The 22142-nt window shown below is 41.6% G+C and overlaps 2 protein-coding genes across 5 annotated transcripts in view; one reads left to right on the top strand and one right to left on the bottom strand.

Moving 5' to 3' along the window:
* Window positions 1–11538, top strand: part of Ncbp2 (nuclear cap binding protein subunit 2) — a 26204-nt gene extending 14666 nt beyond the window's left edge. For both annotated transcript variants that reach the window (XM_070029919.1, XM_070029918.1), the window contains exons 2-4: window positions 3874–4055; window positions 8187–8325; window positions 9838–11538. In XM_070029919.1, coding sequence (XP_069886020.1) covers window positions 3874–4055; window positions 8187–8325; window positions 9838–9909 — 393 coding nt within the window. In that variant the 3' untranslated portion in view covers window positions 9910–11538. The remainder of the gene's footprint in view (window positions 1–3873; window positions 4056–8186; window positions 8326–9837) is intronic.
* An 837-nt stretch (window positions 11539–12375) lies between these two features.
* Senp5 (SUMO specific peptidase 5) overlaps window positions 12376–22142 on the bottom strand; it is a 29345-nt gene continuing 19578 nt past the window's right edge. For all 3 annotated transcript variants that reach the window (XM_070029924.1, XM_070029922.1, XM_070029923.1), the window contains 4 exons: window positions 20293–20430; window positions 18626–18709; window positions 17181–17231; window positions 12376–16154 (listed from right to left, as the gene is read on the bottom strand). In XM_070029924.1, the coding sequence (XP_069886025.1) occupies window positions 16044–16154; window positions 17181–17231; window positions 18626–18709; window positions 20293–20430 (384 nt within the window). In that variant the 3' untranslated portion in view covers window positions 12376–16043. The remainder of the gene's footprint in view (window positions 16155–17180; window positions 17232–18625; window positions 18710–20292; window positions 20431–22142) is intronic.

A 22142-nucleotide genomic window follows, 5' to 3' on the forward strand; every position in this document is an offset into this window, starting at 1 on the left:
TGTGAGCGATTTTGTATCAGTAAGGGCAGGGGTGGGACAGGATGGAGCACCACTCAAAAGTTAAGTATACTTAAGTGCTATTCTGAAGACCTCCCGTGGGCTAGGGACATGGATTAAGCGATGGAGCCACCTGCTCTGTTCCAACCTCACTTTTGGCCATTACGTAAATAGATTATGTATGTATGTTTGTAAAAACAAATAGAAGCCTTCCGAGACTAAATGGGAAAGTTCTATACCCCAAAGAACTCAATCCTTCCTGATGGCATGTAAACGGAAACAAGGTCAAGGCTAGAGCACTCTACCATTTGAGCCACAGTCCACTTGGGGCCTTTTCTATTTGGAACTGAGGAATCGAACCCAGGGCTTCATGACTGCTAGGCAAGCACTCTACTACTAAGCCTCATTCCCAGTCCTAATTCCCAATCCACAGTTTTTAAGTGCTTACTGTGGACTAGGCATAATCTTCATTCATTTCTATCATTTTTACAAGTTCTTTTTTTTTTTTTTTGAACAGGGGGGTTACAGTTACACAAGTAAGGTAATGACCAAATAACTATCTTGAATTTAAAGCATGTTGCAAGATTAAGAATGTGGAAAGATGCATCTCTTTAGTCTAAAGCCAATAACTTTCTTTAGACAGTAACAGCGATTGTCTTGGGGAATTCCTGGTATACTGAGTGAAATCCATATTAATATCATCCCTTAAATAACTACATAAATCACAGTTGCCTTAAGTCATAGAAAAGTAGAAAAAGATGCTTCTTGCCCATAATTTTTAACAGATTAGTAGTGCAAAGTGAAACTGCTAGCCAGATAATGGTAGTATAATCTCATAGTCCCAGTTACTTGGGAGGCTGGAAGATCACAAGTTTAAGACTAGCGTGAGGGGGCTGGGAAGGTGGCTTAGTGGTAGAGTGCTTGCCTTGAATGCCTGAGGCCTTGGGTTTGATTCCTTGGCACCAGATAAGCAGAAAAAAGCTGGAAGTGGGGCTGAGGCTCAAGTGGTAGAGCACTAGTCTACAGCTGAAGAGCTGAGGGACAGCACCCAGGCCCAGAGTTCAGGCCGCACTACCGACAAAAAAAAAAAAAAAAAAAAAAGACTAGCCTGGGGCCTTGCACCGGTGGCTTATGTCTGTAATCCTAGCTACTCAGAGCCTGGGCAACACAAAAGACCTCCTCTCTCTCTCTGCTCTCTCTCTGCTCTCTCTCTGCTCTCTCTCTGCTCTCTCGCTCTCTCTCTCTCTCTCTCTCTCTCTCTCTCTCTCTCTCTCTCTCTCTCTCTCTCTCTCTCTCTCTCTCTCTCTCTCTCTCTCTCTCTCTCTCTCTCTCTCTCTCTTTCTCTCTCCCCCTTCCCCCCCCCTCCCCCGGGTCATGGGGCTTGAACTCATGACCTAGGTGCTGTCCCTGAACTCTTGAATTCTTTTGGTCAAGGCTAGTGCTCTACCACTTTGAGCCATAGCTTCATTTCTAGTTTTTGAGTGGTTAATTGGAGATAGTCTCACGGGGATTTTTCTGCCAGGGCTGGTTTTGAACCACAATCCCCAGATCTCAGCCTGCAGAGTCCCTAGGATTATAGGCATAAGCCCCTGGCACCCAGCTAAGACCTCTTACCTCAAAAAGAAAAACTAGCCCCGGCTGGAAAATCCTTGAGACTCTTATCTCTGATTAATCTCTTAAAAGCTGAGGTGTGGCTCAAATTGTAGAGTGCTAGCCTACAGAGAGGCTGTGGTTGGGAGGGAAAGGAGGGGAGAAAGAGAAAGTTTTGTGTATATGCCCATCCTGGGGCTTGAACTCAGGGCCTGAGTACTGTCCCTCAGCTTTGTGCTCAAGGGTGTTACTCTACCATTTAAGCCATGGTTCCACTTCCAACTTTTTAGTGTATAATTGGAGGTGAGTCTCACAGTTTCCTGCCCAGGCTGCTTTTAAACTGTGATTCTCAAATCTCAGCTTCCAGAGTAACTAGTATTATAAGGCTTGAACCACTGGTGCCCCATTGGCTGGGGATTGAATTCAGGGCTTTGTGCTTGCCTAGCAAACTTGAGACCCATACTCTCAATTTGTAAGAGCTTTTGTTCTTAGTAATTACTAAACTTTCTCCTACATGCAGAGAAAAATAATGTGAGTGCGCAAATCATCTAAGCTGTTGTTGGACTGATACAGTCTGTATGGGAGTATTACAAGGGAAATGCTACCTGTGAAGATCTGTTTGTTTTTTTCCTTCTGAGGATAAAAGAACCTTTTTAAGATACTAAGTCAGGGTCTGGAATTTAAACTTGCCATTAGAGAAGGGTCAAACCTGTGGAAATGTAACCATTAAACCCTCTGTAAAATGTAAATTAACTTAATTTACCAGCTGGGAGCTGGTGGCTGTAATCCTAGCTACTTAGGAGTCTGAGATCTAAGGATCATAGTTCAAAGCTAGCCCAGGCAGGAAAATTTGTGAGTCATATATCCAATTAAATAACAAAAAGCTGGAAATGGTGCTGTGGCTCAAAGTAGTTGAGCGCTAGACTTGAGCACAAAAGCTCAGGAATAGTGCTCAGACCCTGATTTCAAAACCCGCTCAGACCATGAGTTCAGAACCCAGGACTGGCACCCACACCCATGTTTGCATGTGTGTAAACCTTCATGGAATGTGGACACCCCCCCCCCTTTTTTTTTTTTGGTTGGTCGTGGGGCTTGAACTCTGGGCCTGGGAAATGTCCTAGAGGCAGGCGTTCTACCACTGATCCACTTCCCCAGCCCATATACTCCTTTTTTTAAGTCAAAGGATTTGTGGATTGAGATGGTGAATTAGATTTCCACATCAAAATTAATGCCTGTCATACTTCATGAGTATTATTTTAGCAAGAGCCTTTTTTTTTTTTTTTGCGGTGTTATTACTAGGTCTTTATCTCTTTTTTTTTCTTTTTGCTTATGTGGTGCTGAGGAATCGAACCCAGGGCCTCAGGCATGCAAGGCAAGCGCTCTACCACTGAGCCAACTTCCCAGCCCACTAGGTCTTTATCTCTTGCTTTGTTTTGTTTTGTTTTGTTTTGCCAGTCCTCTACCACTGCGCTACTTCCGGCTTTTTCTGCTTCTGTGATACTGAGGAATCAAACCCAGAGCTTCATAGGCAAGCCCTCAACCACTAAGCCACATTCCCAGCCTGCTTTGCTTTAAAAACAAAACAAACAAACAAACAACAAAAAACGGTGGCTAGCCAGGCTGCTAGTAGCTAATGCCTATTATCCTAGCTACTCGAGAGGCTGAGATCTGAGGATTGCGGTTCAAAACTAGCTCAAGCAGGAAAGTCTGTGAGACTCTTATCTCCAACCAGAAAACTGGAAGTGGTGCTATAGTTCAAGTGATAGAGCACTTGCCTTGAGCTGAAGAGCTAAGGGAAAGCACCCAGGCCTAGAGTTCAAGCCCCATGACTGACATAAATAAATACGTAAATACATAAATAATAATAATAATAATAATGATCCTGGCTACCACTTTTCTGCTTGAGCCATGTTTCCAGCTCACATTTTAGAGATATCTCCCTATCCTAGCTTTTTTTTTCTTTCTTTTCTTGTCAGTCATGGGGCCTGAACTCTGGGCCTGGGAGTTGTCAAGGTTAGCACGCTACCATTCAGCTGTAGCACCACTTCCAGCTTTTTCTGCTTATGTGGTGCTGAGGAGTCAAGCCTAGGGCCTCATGCATGCAAGGCAAGCACTCTACCACTATGCCACCTTTGCAGCCCCCCAGTCTACCTTTTAACTGTTATCCTCAGATCTCACCCTTTTGAGTAGGTAAGATTATATAGGTATGAGCCACTAGTACCATGCTTAAGTAGAGGTCTTTTTTTTTTTTTTTTTAAGTAGTAATGCTTGTCTCTGAATTTCTAGGGGGACAATGAAGAACAAGAAAAACTACTGAAGAAAAGCTGTACATTATATGTTGGAAATCTTTCCTTTTACACAACTGAAGAACAAATTTATGAGCTCTTCAGCAAAAGTGGTGACATAAAGAAGATCATTATGGGTCTGGATAAAGTGAAGAAAACAGCATGTGGATTTTGTTTTGTAGAGTATCCTTCCTGGGTGTCTAATGTAGATGTTGAAGCCACTGAAATGTGAAGCTGAATAGAGAGAGTGTGTGTGTGTGTGTGTGTGTGAGAGAGAGAGAGACAGAGAGAGAGAGAAAGAGAGAGAGAGAGAGACAGAGAGAGAGATGGTACTGGGGCTTGAACTTAGGGTCTCACATTCTTTCTTGGCTTTTTCACGCAAGGCTGGTGCTCTAGTACTTTAGCCATGCTTCCAGTGACTGTGTTTGAAAATTCAAGTGTTAGCCGGGCGCTGGTGGCTCACGCCTGTAATCCTAGCTACTCAGGAGGCTGAGATCTGAGGATCACGGTTCAAAGCCAGCCCGGGCAGGAGAGACCGTGAGACTCCTATCTCCAATAAAACCACCAGAAAACCGGAAGTGGCGCTGTAGCTCAAGTGGTAGAGCGCTCGCCTTGAGCTGAAGAGCTAAGGGACAACGCCCAGGCCCAGAGTTCAAGCCCCACGACCGACAAAAAAAAAAAAAAGAAAAAAGAAAATTCAAGTGTTAGTTTATTAGCATCCCTACATTTATCTCTACCTCCTCTTTTTAGATGGTTACACTCTTACATTAGGAAAACTGATGATTACATTCTATTCTGGATTTCATGTTTTGTTCATTATTGATATTTTAAGAAAAACAATTGTCCAGTATCCCAAATATATTGTCTTTCATATTTTAAAAAATTGCCCAGGATGAGCACCGGTGGCTCATGCCTATAATCCTAGCTACTCAGGAGGCTGAGATCTGAGGATTAAGTTCAAAGCCAGCCCAGGCAGCAAAGTCCATGAGACTCTTATGTCCAATTAATCACCAGAAAACCGGAAGTGGTGCTGTGGCTTAAATGGTAGAATGCTAGCCTTGAGCTGAAGAGCTGAGGGACAGAGCCCAAGCCCAGAGTTCAAGCCCCAGCACTGACAAAAAAAAATGCCCAGGACAGGGGTTGTGGCTCAAATGGTAGGATGCTTACCCAGCAAAGCCAAAGCCCTGAGTTCAATCTGCACTACTGGGGATAGAGAGGTAAACAAATTATCCTAAAGTTATGGGGAAAATGAAAACCCCATACCACTCTCGACCATGAATTGTTTTCCCCAGAAGTAGTTCCAGCCAGGTGCCAGTGGCTCACACCTGTAATCCTAGCTGCTCAGGAGGCTGAGATCTTGAGGATGAAGTTCAAAGCCAGCTTGGGCAGAAAAGGCCTATGAGACTCATCTCCAATAAACCACTCAAAAACCAGAAGTGGCACTGTGGTTCAAGTGGTAAAGCGCTAGCCTTGAGCACAAAGAGGCTCAGGGACAGGACCCAGGCCCTGAATTCAAGCCCCACAACCAACAACAAAAAAAAAGAATGTATTTTGAGAAACAATCATGTTGGTATGTGGTAATGTAGGCACATAGTTTTTTTTTTTGGGGGGGGGGTCTGGTCATGGGGCCTGAACTCTGGGCCTGGGCGCTGTCCCTCAGCTCTTCAGCTCAAGGCTAGCGCTCTACCACTTGAGCCACAGTGCCACTTCCGGCTTTTTTCTTTTTGCTTATGTGGTACTGAGGAATTAAACCCAGGGCCTCATGCTTGCAAGGCAAGCGCTCTACCACTGAGCTACCTTCCCAGCCCGGCACATAGTTTTTTTTTTGTTTTCTTCCCAGTGCTGGGAATTTAACACAGGACCTCATATATACTAGGAAGCTCTCTACTACTGAGCTACATCCTCAGTCTTACACTTAGGATTTTTTAATATTTTTTCTTAAAGTATGGTGTTGCCCAGGTTGACCCCAAACTCCTGGGTTCAACTCAATACACGCAGCCACAGTTGGAATTTTGGGGCCAAGCAAAAGTCTTGATTTTGGGACCAAGCAAATTTCTTGTATCTCTCTAGATACAAGAGTGAGATTTCTCAGGTTTTGACTTCTGCAGTGGCATAAAAGAGTCCATAGGTGACAAAGTGAGAAGGATAAGACAAAGTGCTCCATCTACTAGATAAGCACTTCCTAAGAACCACAGTGAGTGTTTCCACTTGCCTTACAGATCAACAGTCATGATGATGAGTGCCCAAAAGAAAGCCTACTATCGACAGCTGGCTTTTGTGTTTTGAGCATTTATTGTGTTCATTCCAGCATCCAATATATTCATTCAGCAGAATTTCTTTCTTGTATTGAGGTTTGAACTTGGAGCCTTGGGCTTGCTAGGCAGGTGCTCTACTACTTGAACAGTCTCCCTAACTAGACAGAAACCTTTTGAATGCCTACTATGTTCTAAGCATTATCTAGATGTTGTTTACTAAAATTTTAGTAAATATTTCCTTATTTGTATAAATACAAAAAAATAGCATTTTCTAAAACCAAATCATATTTAGTTAAGAGATATTAAAAATAAATCATACTAAGTAGATCTGATTAAACAGGGTTGTAGAATTGCTGTGATAGTACTTCAGATCTTTCTAATGAAATGCTGTGGGATAGCTGGGTGCTGGTGAATCATGTCTGTAATCCTAGCTACTCAGGAGGTCGAGATATAAGACTCACTGTTCAAATCCAGTACAGGCAGTCAATGAGACTCTTATATCCAATTAACCACTAGAAAACCGGAAGTGGTGCTGTAACTTAAGTGGTAGAGTGCTATCAGGAACAGCACCCAGGTCCCAGGCTAAGCCAGTTTCGGCCCAGGTTCACACCCCATGACCAACTGGAAAGAAAAAAAGAAGAAATGCTGTGAGAACTCCATATATACCATGACCCTTTTCATCCATTTTAGGGTACTGAGGACTGAGTCCACACTATCCAGCACTTTCACTGAGTTACATTCTAGGATCAGCCTGCCCTCCCTCTTTTTTAAAATTTTTTTTATTTTTTTTTATTATTTATTTATTTTTGGGGGGGTCCAGTCGTGGGGCCTGAACTCTGGGCTGGGCGCTGTTCCTCAGCTCTTCAGCTCAAAGCTAGTGCCCTACCACTTGAGCCACAGCGTCACTTCTGGCTTTTTTTTTTTTCTTCTTTTTGCTTATGTGGTGCTGAGGAATCGAACCCAGGTCCTCGAGCATGCAAGGCAAGCGCTCTACCACTGAGCCACCTTCCCGGCCCTCTCCCCCCCCCCCCTTTTTCATTTGGAGATAGGGTTTTACTTTGTAGCCTGTAGCCCTCACTGGCATCAAATTCAGGATGTAGCCCAGGCTGGCCTTGTACTCCCTTGTCATCTTCTCAGCAGGCTGAGTGCTGAGATTATCATCACTCCCAGCCAAATCTTTTCATGAAGGTAGTTCTTTTTTTTTTTTTTTTTTTTTTTGTTGGTCGTGGGGCTGAACTCTGGGCCTGGGTGCTGTCCCTCAGCTTTTCAGCTCAAGGCGACACCCTCTACCACTGAGCCACCTTCCCAGCCCATGAAGGTAGTTCTTGAATAAAATATGTATGATTTGTGATCAACACCTGCACTAAACCTTTTTTTTTTTTTTTGCCAGTCCTGGGGCTTGAACTCAGGGCCTAAGTACTATCCCTGAGCATCTTTTGCTCAAGGATAGCACACTGTCATTTGAGCCACAGCACCACTTGCCTTTTCTGCTTATGTGGTATTAAGGAATCGAACTCAGGGCTTCATGCAAGCTAGGCAAGCACTATACCACTCAGCCACAGTTCCAGGCCATGCACTAAACATTTTTTGTTGTGCAAACCAAAATATAGGGACAGGCTGGTGGCTCATGTCTGTAATTCTAGCTGCTCAGAAGGCTGAAATCTGATGGTTGCTGTTCAGAGCCAGCCCCTGCAGAAAAGTCTGTGAGATGCTTATCTGCAAGCAACCACCTCAGAAAACTGGAAGTGGCGCTGTGGCTCAAAGTGGCAGAGCACTAGCCTTGAACAAAAAGAGCTCAGGGATAGCACCCAGGCCCTGAGTTCAAGGCCCACAACTGATACCCACCCCCTCCCCACCAAAAAAATGAGGACAATGGAATTAGAAATTAACAGGAATATACAGAAAATCATGACCAGTGTAGCTGTAGATAAGTGTCATATTGCCTTTCCTAAGTGCTTCTGGACTAACGCCCCCTCCCCCAACATGCTGTGCCAGCTGAATTGTCTTTGAAATTACTCAGCTTCATTTAGATGATGCTTCCTTAATGCTTATGCTTAAGATACTATTCAAGAGCAGATGCAGAAAATGCTATGCGCTACATAAATGGAACTCGTCTGGATGACCGGATAATTCGCACAGACTGGGATGCAGGCTTTAAGGAGGGCAGGCAGTATGGACGTGGGCGATCTGGGGGCCAGGTATGTTAGAAATGTCTTTGGAGTGATCTGGGGCCAGGTATGTTGGAAGTGTCTTTGAGCTGATCTTGGCCTGGGATTCTAGTTAAAATGCAGGAGTTTTTTGTTGTTGTTGTTGTTGTTGTTTTCCCAACTTACGTCTATCCTTTATCTTTTTGGCCAGGCAAAAACCACCAACTGATTTTTATCTTTATTTCTTCTTCTTCTCTTCCTCCTCCTTCATTTATTTATTTATTTTTGAGACAGGTTCTCTCCATGTAGCCTATTATGTTCTGGAACTTGTTTCAAGAATCCTAGGTGGTAAGGCTGGGAAGTGGCTCAGTGGTAGAACACTTGCCTTGCGTGCCTGAGGCCCTGGGTTCGATTCCTCAGCACCACATAAGCAAAAAGAAAAAAGCCAGAAGTGGCGCTGTGGCTCAAGTGGTAGAGCGCCAGCCTTGAGCTGAAGAGCTGAGGGACAGCGCCCAGGCCCAGAGTTCAGGCCCCAAGACTGGACCAAAAAAAACCCCAAAAAACAAAAAGGTTAGATGATGTTTCTCAGGCCTGTAATCCTAATCAGGACTAATTAATTAGAAGGTACAGAACAGAAGTTCACTCTTTCCAGGCCACTTCAGACAAAAAGTTGGGAAGCCAGGCTCCCAGTGGCTCATGCCTATGATCCTGGCTACTCAGGAGACTGAGATCTGAGGATCATAGTTCAAAGCCAGCGCAGGCAGAAAAGTCCCTGTGAAACCCTAATCTCCAATTAATAATTTTAAAAACCAGAAGTGGCGCTGTGGCTCAAAGTGGTAGAGTGCTAGCCTTGAGCTCAGGGACAGTGCCTACTACCTAGGTTCAAGCCCCACAACCGACAACAAAAAAGGGAGAGAGCCAGGCACCTGTGGATCACACCTATAATCCTAGCTACTCAGGAGGCTGAGATCTGAGGATCACAGTTCAAACCAGACAGGGCAGGAAAGCCCATGAGACTATTTCCAATAAACCAGAAGTGGCGCTGTGGCTGAAATGGTAAAGTGCTTGCCTTGAGCTGAAGAGCTGAGGGACAGCAGCCAGGCCCAGAGTTCATGCCCCATAACTGACAAAAAATAAATATCAGTACAGGAAGATGAACATATGATAAACATGTTATCTTATCCTATCATGTGCCAAATGATTCTGTGGCCTAATGTTTCCCACTTGGGATTTAAGAACAAAAGAAAAATGCATTAAGATGAGTTTTAAAAGGCCTGGGCTGGGAATGTGGCTTGGTGGTAGAGTGCTTGCCTGGTATGCGTGAAGCCCTAGGGTAGGTTCTGTTATTACATAAACAGAAAAAGCCAGAATTGGCACTGTGGATCAAGTGGTAGTGTTAGCCTTGAGCAAAAGAAGCTCAGGGACAGTGCCTAGGCCGAGTTCAAGCCCTAGGACTGGCAAAAATAAAGGACCTAATACTTGTGTCATTTGAATGTCTGATGTGTTAACTGTGGGAGTTGTATTAAGCCAATTTACAGCAGTGTTATGTTCTTTTCTATTAAGGTTCGAGATGAGTATCGGAAGGATTATGATGCTGGAAGAGGCGGCTATGGAAAACTGGCACAAAACCAGTGAGTGGTGAGAGCCTCATCTATGCACAGTTCTATCCTTTGGCCTGTTGAATTTGCTGAAGAACATTAGCCAAGGTCTGATCAGTGTTTACTGAGCTAGTAGCTCCTTCATGGTTTTCTTCTGAAACAGTAAAAAGGACAGAATTCCTGACCAGTGCTTTTAATTCTAGTCTTAGAATTCTGGCCATGTGTCAGGCCATCAGAATGGTTTTGTTACCAGCTCAGAAATTGTGTTCCTTAGCAACAAATTTGATCTATAACTTTGACTAACTTATCAACAAAAAATACATGTCTTTTTTTTTTTTTTTTTTTTTGGTAGGTTAGGTAAGGGCAAAAACTTGTTTTACCATGCTTGATTCTAAGAAGGTTCATGATTTTCATGGGGCCTGTATTTAATTTTAAATTGAAAACAATTTTTAAAACACATACATTAAAAGGCATGAGATACCTGTAATAGTTGAGTGGTTTTGCCTAGGAAGCATGAGGTCCTGATATCTTCTCCTATCACTAGAAAGTTTACTAAACAGGGTTTTGTTATGTTGTATAGGTCTGCTCTAAGTTAGGAACAGGTGCTTGACAACTGGCTTTGTTTTCTAGGTTGAATTCTAATCTCTAAAGGCAAACTTAGAGGTCAAAGACCTTTACAAATAGTTTGCTTTTTAAAAAGCAAGACTTTTTTCAAAAGATCTTGAGGATACTGCTTGCTTTACCTCTCAGAAAATTAGGTGCAGGACTTGGAGAATAATTATTAAACATATTTTTTGAAAGATGTAAATGCTTTACCTAAAGAAAAAAAAAGTGTTTATTGTAATACAGAGAACCTCAGGTACCTAAAATAAAGGAGAGGGTGCACTGGCAATAGGAAATGGAGTGAAATAGCAAGAGATCACCAGATGAGAGTAAAACATTACATTGACATGACATTGCTGCTAGGGCCATCAACTTTTACTCTTTCCATTTCCAGAATGATCGTGGAAACATCATTCAATTGTATTTTTTTTTTCATGGTTTTGCAGTACTGGGGATGGAACTTAGGGCAAGTGCTGTACTAATTGAGCCCTCGAATGGGTTTTAAATGTTTGAGAATTTAAGAGAATGCTTAACAAAAGCATCCAGAGATGCTTCCTGCAGGAAGTGTCTATTTCAGCCAATTCTCACGGTAAAGTCTGCATTCGTATTTTTCCCAATTAGTGCTACTGAGGTTCAACTCTTAATAGTGAGCTGCTGGTCGTTTGTACAGAGTGGAGTCTAGTGAATTTATTTTGCATTTGTAAGGCAAGAGATAGTTTGTCTCTAATGTGAAAAAAAAATTTTCACCCAGCAATGAAGAATCTTCTAACTTCCACTAGTTTGTAAAGATTTGGGCTGAAGTTCTTCAGTGTGAACATCTTTCATGTTTATAGTAATTTTTAAAAATTTAAAACTGCTTGATTTTCTAAAGAGCTGTAACAACATTCAGTGAAGATACACTTTGTTTTAAAGTTTATTTTTACACTGTAGTTTGGATTAATGTATTTTATACTTTGTAGTAAAATGTAACTCAGATTTCTACAGGCCTTGAAACCCAGACAGTGGTTCTTACTTGATTGTGTCTTCTGTAACAGGTTTCAATAAAGTTGGACCAATTACTCTCTTTGCCTGTTTCCTTACTATACAGAAAGATGTGTTCTGAACTGTTTTTACTTTGGACTGTATACATGAATTTGGAGAGAATCTATGAATACAGAATTTTTATGAGTATTTCAGCTTCACATTTGCATCTGGTTATGGCTTCATCTGAAGGCAGACTATGGATGTTCTTGTGCAAAGAAAAGGTGTACCAGCAACTATTGGCAGTTGGTTAGATTTCCAGGAAACGTGCTATGGATGATTGGAGGGAAAGGGTGAAGAAGGCCTGGTGTTTCTTGAGGATGCTGTGATGTCACACCACTTTTCTTATTTCAGGAACAACATGTGACCCATTTCTTACTTTAGAGAAAGAACTCAGACATATGTTCAGATATTTGAGACTGTGATTGATAGCAAAGGGTCAGATTTAGTCAGAATGGGGCCTGTAGGGATTATTGGGTCCTTCTCTACATTGTTAGTAAATATGTCAAACTTTAGAGATCTAGTACCATGTACAGTAGCCACTTGCTATGGCTATGTAATAAAAATAAAACATGGAATTTCTCAGTCACACTAACCACATTTTAAATGATCAGTAGCCACACATGGCTGTTTTGGGTGATAATGCAAGATTGAACCCAAGGCCTTGCACTTGAATACTGTATTAATGAATCTAAGTAAGGTGGTGAGAGCCTACACTGGTCACTTATTTTTTTTTTTTTATTGTGAAAATACTGTACAGAGAGGTTACAATTACATGGGCAAGATAACGAGTACATTTCTTATCAAGCACTGTAGCCTCCTCCTTTGTTTCCCCTTCCCATCCCTTCGTATCATCCTCTCCCAGCCCCACCCCGTCCCCCCACCAATTGTTACTAAGAAAATACACTAGTCACCAAATAGTGCACATTATTCAACACAAGAGAACACACATTTATAAAGGTATTTTATTTTTCAAAAAAATATTTTGCTAGAAGGGTTGAGTACTGCAATTTCACATGATCATAATCTTTTAATAAATTCTTTGTCTGACCAACAGGTACCATTTAAGTAAACAACTTATCATGGTCTGCTTTTGGAACAACCAAATACAGTTAGCACTTCTCTGATGGTATTCCCTAGGTATTACAGGCCAGGAGGCAGAGCCTAGCACATAACATATTTAAAACTGTTAATTAACTTGGTTTCTTAACATAATGAAGCAGAATAGATAGTATAGCTAATCACACTGTTAGTTCACCTGAAGGGCCTGACCCACTCAGATCCACAATTACATGTAACCCAGGGAAGCAGTGAAGCACAACTGAAGAGAAAAAGGGTAACTCAGATTGGGTGAGTGCTGTGTCCCAGTTAGGTCTGTTACTGTTTTATTTAAACTATAAATGGAAGATGAGTGTTACTTGTATTCAGTGGTAAGCAGAAAATAAAGGCAAATAAATATTGGCAACAGCAGCTTCTTTTCCCTTAACAAGACTAACTGAAATTTGATTCTCTATGATTCTTGGAAATACTGAAAAGTTGAGTTAATCTAAATTCACTGCTACAAATTTAACAGAAAGAAAGGCTACTAGAAAGAAGCAACTAGACCCTGATAGAGGCCTGGGCAGCTTGCAAGGCCTGCACTCAATCCCAGTGGCACAGGCTGCCTACTCTGTGGTAGACTCGAAGAATTCTGTGCCAAGCTAGGGACAGTAAAGCAATGCTTGTCTCACCAACAGCCCAGAGTATATTTCAGAAATGTGCTTGGTGCAAGAAAGCAATTACTGCAAACAAGATAAAAGACTCTCTATTCTAGGACTTGAGCATTTATAAATAGAAGTTTATACTAATCACAGATCATAGAGAAAAACAAAGATGCTAGAACCAAGTTTCATGAATGACAGAAATGTACTTAAAACAGACTGAAAATATTCAACATTTAGGCTAAGCCATGCTGGGAGGCACACCTGGGGGTGCCTATCATGCTGGAAGTGAAAGAGTAACTAGATGGATAGCTCAGGCCTCTACTTGTGCCTGTGGGCCTCAGTGCTGACATGGCAACAGATTCTCAGTGGTGGATCTGGCAACTCAAACTCTGGGCAAAAAGATTCCTGCAGGAGCTAGGCATGGTACTGCATGCCTACATTTCCAAGAGGCTTAAGCAAGTGGATGAGGATCCCAAGGTGAGGCCAGCCTGAGCTACATAGTGAAACCCCGTCTTAAAATTAATACAACAAAAGATTCTCACAAGAGAACAACTCTCCTACATGGTGGATCTGTCACTGGAAGAAGAGATACTTGCTCACTAAAAGTACAATTTTTTATTACAAAATATTTTGAGTCAGTTGCCTAGTTACTAGCTACTTTGGTATAGCCAACAAAGGGGGAGAGGATGCCTTGTATACAAATTTAGAAGAATCTTGTGTTGGCATGATTGTGTCTCAAAGCCTAAAGAAGGCATCTTCCCCACTCTTCTCATCGTTCTTAGTTGTGATGCCTTACAGCCGTATGGAGTACCTCTACTCAATGGGGCTTGAACTGAGGGCTTTGCCCTCTTGCTTGGCTTTTTTGCTCAAGATTGGTGCTTTACCACCTGAGCTCTACCACTTCTGGCTTTCTGTTGGTTACTTGGATATGAGTTTCCAGTGAAGACAATTCAGGCTAGCTTTGAACCAAGATCCTCAGATCTCAGCCTCTTCAGTAACTAGGATTACAGGCTAAGCTAAGTGTGGAGGACTCAAGACAAGCATATGCTGGTGTTGGGAGCCCTGTGTGTCAACATAGTCTGACAACACTCAATTGTGGGCAATCTACCTTGCTCAGCCATACATTCACACTTAACCAGGCAAATTCAAGTATCTTGTCATTTACTTCATAATTTTCAGTACAAGCTTCTGAATACACACACATTTTCCTTCCTCAGTTGAGAAAAGATAATTAGGTTTAATATATTCCTTTTAAATGTCACAAAAGGCTAAAGATGCTAGATCTCTTGCTTTCATCTTCCTCTTTTTTTGCCAGTACTGAGTTTGAACTCCAAACTTGCTCAGTTGGTGTTTTGCCACTTGAGCCATGCCTCTGACCCTGCTTTTTGCTATTTTTGAGACTGACTTTTCTGTACAACCTGGCTTCCAATTAAGATCTCAGCCAACTGAGTAACTAGGCTTACATGTATGAACCACTGGGGCCTAGTCCATATCTTAATGCAGCTAAGTATAAAGGCAGAGGGTCACATTTACAGCCTGTCCCCACAGGATGAAATTGATTAAAAAGAGAAAAAGCAACTCTTGTGATGGAGTGTCAGGACTGGTTTTACAAAAGCCAACGAGCCCAGGGTGTTGCTGAGATACTAGGGAAGACACAAGGGAAACACTTCTGATACATGTACTGAACTCATCGAACTCCCTACCTGTAAGACCTGAAGTCAGTCTTCCATTCTGAAGTCTGTACTTCAAATACTCTGGATAGAATTTGTTAAATCTTAATGTCTTCCATACAGGATGCAACTTGCAAATTGCTTGTAAGAAAGAATGAATGGGGGCTGGGAAGGTGGCTCAGTGGTAGCGTGCTTGCCTTGTATGCATGAGGCCCTGGGTTTGATTCCTGAACACCACATAAGCAGAAAAAGCTGGAAGTGGCTCTGTGGCTCAAGTGATAGAATGCTAGCCTTGAGCTGAAGAGCTGAGGGACGACAAAAAGAAAGAAAGGAAGGAAGGAAAGAAAGAAAAAAAAGAAACGAAAAGAATGTTCATTGGTCTGACCACTAGTAGTTTGATAGATGCCAAGTTTTTCATAGGTCAAGAACAGAAAAATCCAAGGAATTCAACATCATAGTGAAAGCCTTTATGAGATTTTTGCCATGTGTTACATTTCCTGATTGAGATCTCATTTAAGGTAACAGTCCCCCAAGGCTGCCACCTTTTTCTCATACCTTAATCAATTCTTCCGAAGTAGGAGTTGTGCTCGCCAGCAAGTGTGCCTCCACACACAGCAGAGCCACACAGTTAGTTACTTCCTTCTCACCCTTCAAAAGGAATGCATCTTATGCTCTGAGGGAAGTCAGTGAAAAGTGCTGCTGGTAAAAGTAAAAAAGGACTGGCTACTCCCAGTCACCCTTTATGCCCCAGGGAACAAATATTCTGAGTTCCACTCTAACAGAAACATCTTGCATTTTTACGTTCTGAGGTTAATGTTTAAACCTGTATTCAGTTCGTGTCTAACTAAGTTTCAAAAGCTGCACCAAATCTACTAGGCTTTTTTTTAATACTCTTCACTGCATGCTCTGTCTATGTGCATGCGTTTGGATAATAAATATTAAATATGGGAGGGACACATGGGATCCATACGTTAAAAATGAAACCAAACTGAACATTTAAAAAAGTACATGGTAGCTGGCGAAATGAAAAGGGCAAAAAAATAAATTTGAGGTAATAATAGTGGCCCAATACCACTAGTCTGAAGTATCTGTAAAAATTCAAATAAATGTTTGGAGATTCAAGTAACAAACCATCTGCTCCAACTTGGTCAGACTTGTAGAGTCCCTTCTGAGTCTCAGTCCAGGAGCCGGCACTCACACAGCTCCTTGTAAATCCTCTTCCGTACACGCGGCATGTCTTCTTGAGAGAACTGGAAAGGCTGCTCTAAGGCGAGGCACTTGCAGTACTGCAAAGATCCGCAAACAAGCACTTAAGTTGCACCTGGGGCTGTGCACCAGCCACATGTATTTATCACAGGCAGACCTAACAGTCTGGCTACAAAGTCGAGTTTGTAGCAACTTGTAAAAAACACATGGCTTTACATTTACCTCCAAGTTAGAATCAGTTTTCCAGGCAAATGTGTATTAGGGAATCTCCCTTCCCTGCTGATCCAATACTGAGATAAGCAGCAAAGGATGTATCCTGCATGCAGCTGGGCCTCAAATGGCTGTTAAGTGGGATTTGAATTAGTTTACCCACCCCAGATGTTTCTTAGATACAGAAATGAAGAACGTTCCAAGATCTTTGCAAATTCATGGATTATGTGATTTCCTTCATAAATATATGTATTCAAGTTTTTCCATTACCCTTTTAGACAGTTGAGGAGGCCATCAGCATGAGTTTTTTTTTTGTTGTTGTTGCTTGTTTTGTTGCTGATCCTGGAACTAGAACTCTAGGCCTAGGTACTGTTCCTGAGCCTCTTTGTGCTCAAGACTAGTGCTCTACCACCTGAGCCACAGAGCCGGCTTTTTTTTGAGTAGTTTACTGGAGACAGGAGTCTCACAGACTTCCCTGCCTGAGCTGGCTTCAAACTGCAATCCTGCAAACTGCAACCTCAGCCTCCTGAATAGCAAGGATTATAGACATGAGCCACCGGCGCCCAGCCATAATGTGTTTTTTACTAAAGCCCTTATAAAAATGTATTTACTTCAAAGACATCAGGTTGTCTACCAGTTATTTTTCTAAAAAGTCAATTCTTCAAATGCCGATGGTCTGTAAAAGGACCAACTCAAGTCAGTCTCTGGCTTACTACCAATTACTGTTTGTTTTTGGCCTAAGGATAACTTGTAAGTGTAGAAACCACCATATCTCCACTTTCAGGGAGAGAGGGAAAGCTGAGGCCTACATCATGACCACTGCTAACCCTCCTCTCTAAATAGAACAAATTAAACTCTTAAGTTCTGGGGGGGAAAAAACACCAATATTTCTTTACCTGGAGCACAAAGACTCCACAGTCACTGTCATTTTTCTGTTGTGGAATACACTGAGAGGGAAAAGAAAATGGTCATTAAAATGCGTACTTCCTTCACAGAAGAAAAGCTTCTATGTGCAAACAAGCAAGCAACAGAAAAGCTATGTCTTCCCAGTATATACTGCTAACTACATCTAGTACATTAACTCTATGGAAGAGGCATTTGGCCACAAAAAAAGTGCAAGCAAGTGGCAACCACAACTTCAAGACATTTACCCAAATATGAGAAATAGAGAAATTAGATAAAGGCTATTTTTGAAACACCCACCTGAATAATTTGTTGTACCTTCAATTCAAAGACAACAAAAACAAAAAATGGAACTGTGGATCAGAGAATATAAGCCTGGACTCTGAACACTAAGATATAGTAACTCTGTTAGCAACCTTCACTTTGAAAGTCAAGTAAAGGTGGACTGTGTTTCCAAAAGCACTGGCTCCTATGTGACCAAGGAGGAACATGGAAGGTGCTAGCTAAGGGGAGAACACACATTCCAGGTAGAGAAACTCAGAACATTTTAAATTCAAATTCTGGTTAGAAACAAAACACTGGTCCATGGATGAATTACTCTTGTCTTGGGTTTCGGCTCAAGGTCTATGTCAAGACCCTGCCTAGAGCACTGGATCAATGATCTATACAGACCTGAGTGCAAACACCTGCATGTATCAATAGTTCCACTGTCTTTTAGGGAAAGTTAAACTCAAGCTTCAGTTCTTTCATCTGTAAAACAAAGATGCTGCTTATTCCTAAATGACTTCCTACTTCACAGACTGTAAGGGTAAAATGAGATTATAGGAAAACCCTTCATGACAGGATTTAGGAGGTATCCCTGGATATAACTTTAGTGTCCTGCATATAACTTTAGTGTCAAAGGGCCAAACATGATGGGTCTTCTCATGACCCACATTTCCGTAAGACTAAAATCATTTTAGCATTATTCTGAGTCAACATAGAAATAAGAGCCACAAGGAAAGTGCTACCTCTAGCCCCAACCAAAATCTTGTTTCCCAGTAGAGCAACATCATTAGCAACTGTCCCAGAGATGAATGAAATGACTGACATTATCTGTTCTGGCAAGCACAGGAAAAAAGCAATGAACAGGTTTAATCTAGCTGCCTCTCAACAGCCTCCTCCAGACTTTCCTTGTCACCAGTTTTCACTGCTTCCTATGGACATGTCCGAATGTCATTTGTTTTTTGATGCCAGTAACTGGGGCTTGAACTCAGGGTCCCACATTCTTGCCTGGCTTTTGAGCTCAAGGCTGGTGTCCTACTACACCTCTACTTCCAATGTTTTGCTGGTCAACTGGAGATAAAGAGTCTCACAGACTTTTACCATGATCATCAGATTTCAGCCTCCTAAGTAGCTACCAGCACTTGACTCTGAGTGTCATTGGTATCATACATACCTTGGTAACAGCAGTCTGCCAACCCTGAAGAAATTCAGGTCTGTTCTTTTCTCTGGCTTCAGTCAGCAAATACTTCCTTATATTCTGGTTAAAAAGAAACCACAACACAGATGCTGTGTTCCATCAGTCTGTGAAAAATGGAACCTACCCACAGCAGACAGAAGCAAAGGAAAAGACTGTGGCCTCATATAACTGAGTGGACCTGCATTATAAGTTTAGAGCTGAACAATATTTCAGAACTTGCACTCCATACTGTTATGGCAGACTAAGACTTGTACTGTGTGCTCAGAGTATGGATATTGGTATTTGTTTCCAGCAGTAAGTCAACTTGTGGTATTTAGAAATTACAAAAAGGTCTTTTTTCTATGTCTGTCTAGAGCATGAACTCAAGCTCCTAGGCACTGTCTTTTAGCTTTCCTGCTCAAGGGTGGCGCTCTACTTGTTGAGCCACACCTCCATTCCTGGTTCTTTGCTGTTAATTGGAGTTTCACAAACTTTCCTGCTTGTGCTGGCTTTGGACTGCAATTTTTAGATCTGAGCTTCGTGATAAGATAGGATTACAGCGGCATGAGCCACTAGTGCCTAGCCAAAAATGAGGTCTCAATCACTACCAGTATTATAAACAGGAAAAGACAACATGGTAGAAATAAAACTAAATGAACTACATTCCAGCTCTAGAGAGAATCCTTATTTGTTTTGGTGATGCTAGAATTTGAATTTAGGGCCTCATACTTACTAGGCAGGAAGTACCATCTGAGCAACTACTCTAGCCCTTTTTGTTTTAATTACTTTGCAAATAGAGTTTCATTAACTTTTTGCCTGGGCTGACCTAAAACTGCAATCCTTCTAACTCTACTTCCCAGTAGCTAGGATTACAGAACTGGACAACAACACTCAGCTGTAACTAGATCTGGACTATGCAGGACATAAGGGGATCCACTGATTTTTCTGGCTTTTGTATCCCACCTTCTTGTTGAATTATTAGTAGTAGTATTAGCAGAAATCTAATATTGTGAGGTTGATTTTCTTGGGTTATGATTTATTCTACATAAGTTAGCTTGAAGATGCAAAACAATCTCAACTCTAAGACACCAAAGATAATACTTCCTATTTACATTTAAGATGCAGTTTTAGGTCGAGTGGTGGCTCAAGCCTGTAATCCGGAGGATTACAGTTAAGAAGCCAGCCAGAGCACAAAGTTTATAAGACCCCAACCTTAAACAAACATATAAAAGTGATAGCACACATCTTTTATTACAGCTACATGGGAAGGATGAACAGGAAGATCACTGTCCTGGTCTGACCAGGACAAAAAGCAAGATCTTATTGGAAAAGCAAGAAAAAAGGTCTAAGAGGGTGGCTCAAGTAGAGTACCTGCCTAGCAAGCCAGAGGCTCTGCGTTCACATTACTATGTACCACCACCAAAAAAAGCAAGTCTAAAGGAAAAGCTGATAAAAATACTACCAAACCCAGAGGAGGATCCAGATTTAACAGCTTCTCCCTGCCAGGAGAGTCTTCTTGCTACCTTATTCTCTGCTAACAGTCCAGCACTTTCCTGGCAGAAACTGTTCCTTTATGTCACAGTCTTCTGCTGCTATATCTAGAGCTAAGCTATAACTTTGCCAACCATAAGACACATGAGGAATTAGGCACAATGTTAACTTACCTCTACACAAAACTTAAAATGAATGCCTTGGGAATCATAAAATGAAATAATTCGATTTGAGAGTGTCACAGTAATGAGAGACCAGTGAACTTCCAGGTGAATAGGAATCAACAGAAGACTTTTTTTAAACAAATCCACCTGAATAAGAGATAAATGCATCCATCATTACAGAACCAACAAGGAATACCAGCTTTCATTTACTGACCTTTAACCTGCTGAAGGTCATAAAACTAGGAAGTGGTAAATGAAAATTTTAACACAGGTCTTTAAAGCCCATGTAGTAACTGTAAACAAAACAATGAATATTTTATTTATTTTTATTTTATTTATTTTTTTGGTCAGTTGTGGGGCCTGAACTCTGGGCCTGGGCAACGTCCCATAGCTCTCTAGTGCTCTACCACTTGAGCCATAGCACCACTTCTGGCTTTTTCTGCTTATGTGGTGCTGAGGATTGAACCTAGGGCCTCATCAAGGCAAGCATTCTACCACTGAGCCACCTTCCCAGCCCAGAAAGTACTGGTTTTTATTTAGCCTAATAAACATGTCTTTATCAATATCAACTGAATCTTACTTGCTCTCAACTTGTTTGTTTTTGTTTTTATGGTGCTAGAGATCAAGCTCAGGGCATGGCACATACAAAGCAAATGTTTCCCCAGTCATTTTTATTTATGAAGCAAAAATCACACTATTAGAAAATAGCAAAAGCTAAATCTTCCATCTTTGTATCATGGGCTCCAAAGCAAAACTGCTTAGTTCCAATTGTGGCTTTTCCACTTACTGGCAAGCTAGTTTCAGCAGTTTCTCAGCATTCTTTTGTGTGCCCTAATTTCCTCAAATAGAAAATGTAGAAGAGAAAACAACAGCAGCTGCCCTATGAAGTTGTAGGGAATAGCAAGATAATACATGCAAACATATAAAAAAGTGTTTTTGCACATTGTAAGTAGCCAATAAAAACCATTTATCAGGGGCTGGGAATGTGGCTTAGTGCTTGTCTAGCATGCATGAAGCCCTGGGTTTGATTCCTAAGAACCACATAAATAGAAAAAGCTGGAAGTGGCACTGTGGCTCAAAGTGGTAGAGTGCTAGCCTTGAGCAAAATAAGCTCAGGGACAGCACTGAGGCCCTGAGGTCTAGCTCCAGGACTGGTAAAAAAACAAAACAAAACAAAACAAAAAACAACCATTTATCACTATTACTCTCATATGTCTCTCAGAAACCACATGAAATGACACCCTTATAGGAAAGAGGTATCCCAGTACCAGAGAGAAAAATGCTAATTACATACCAGATAACAGATGTTTAACAGATGTCTACCAACTATCCTTGGAAATGTGAATACAAAGAAATATACAGACACTACCTTCAAGGGAAAAACATAGCTTTTATGTCCTAATACATATTCTTTACCACCTAGTGACAGATGCTATTCCACTCAAAATTTCAGTGTTCTAATAAGGCACCTACAATCAGCTTTTGGATTCAAAGTCCAGAGTGCTAAGCATTACACCATACCAACTAGGTTTTGCTTTCTGAGACATGGTCTCACTGTGTTGTTTGCCCTGGCCTGGAACTCAGGATCCTCCAGCCTCTGAGGCTTGGGTCACCACATTTGGGTACATACAGCACATTTTCAGTTACCTTTATATTCTTAAGATCATTCCTTCAATCGTTCTCTTAGTACATAAAACAACAATTTTTCAAGCAAAGCTCATTCCAGTAGAGGAGAGGGATAGCAAATGTTCTATGATCAGATATAGAAAGTACTAGGAAGGAAAATGAAGAAAGATGAGAGGAGTAGGACATGGAGGCCATATATAATTACAGGCTGAGGCAGGAGGATTGAGAATTGA

Source organism: Dipodomys merriami, unplaced genomic scaffold (genome assembly GCF_024711535.1).
Source record: "Dipodomys merriami isolate MVZ:Mamm:240054 unplaced genomic scaffold, mDipMer1.0.p SCAF_2, whole genome shotgun sequence".
NCBI classification, from domain to species: Eukaryota; Metazoa; Chordata; class Mammalia; order Rodentia; family Heteromyidae; genus Dipodomys; species Dipodomys merriami.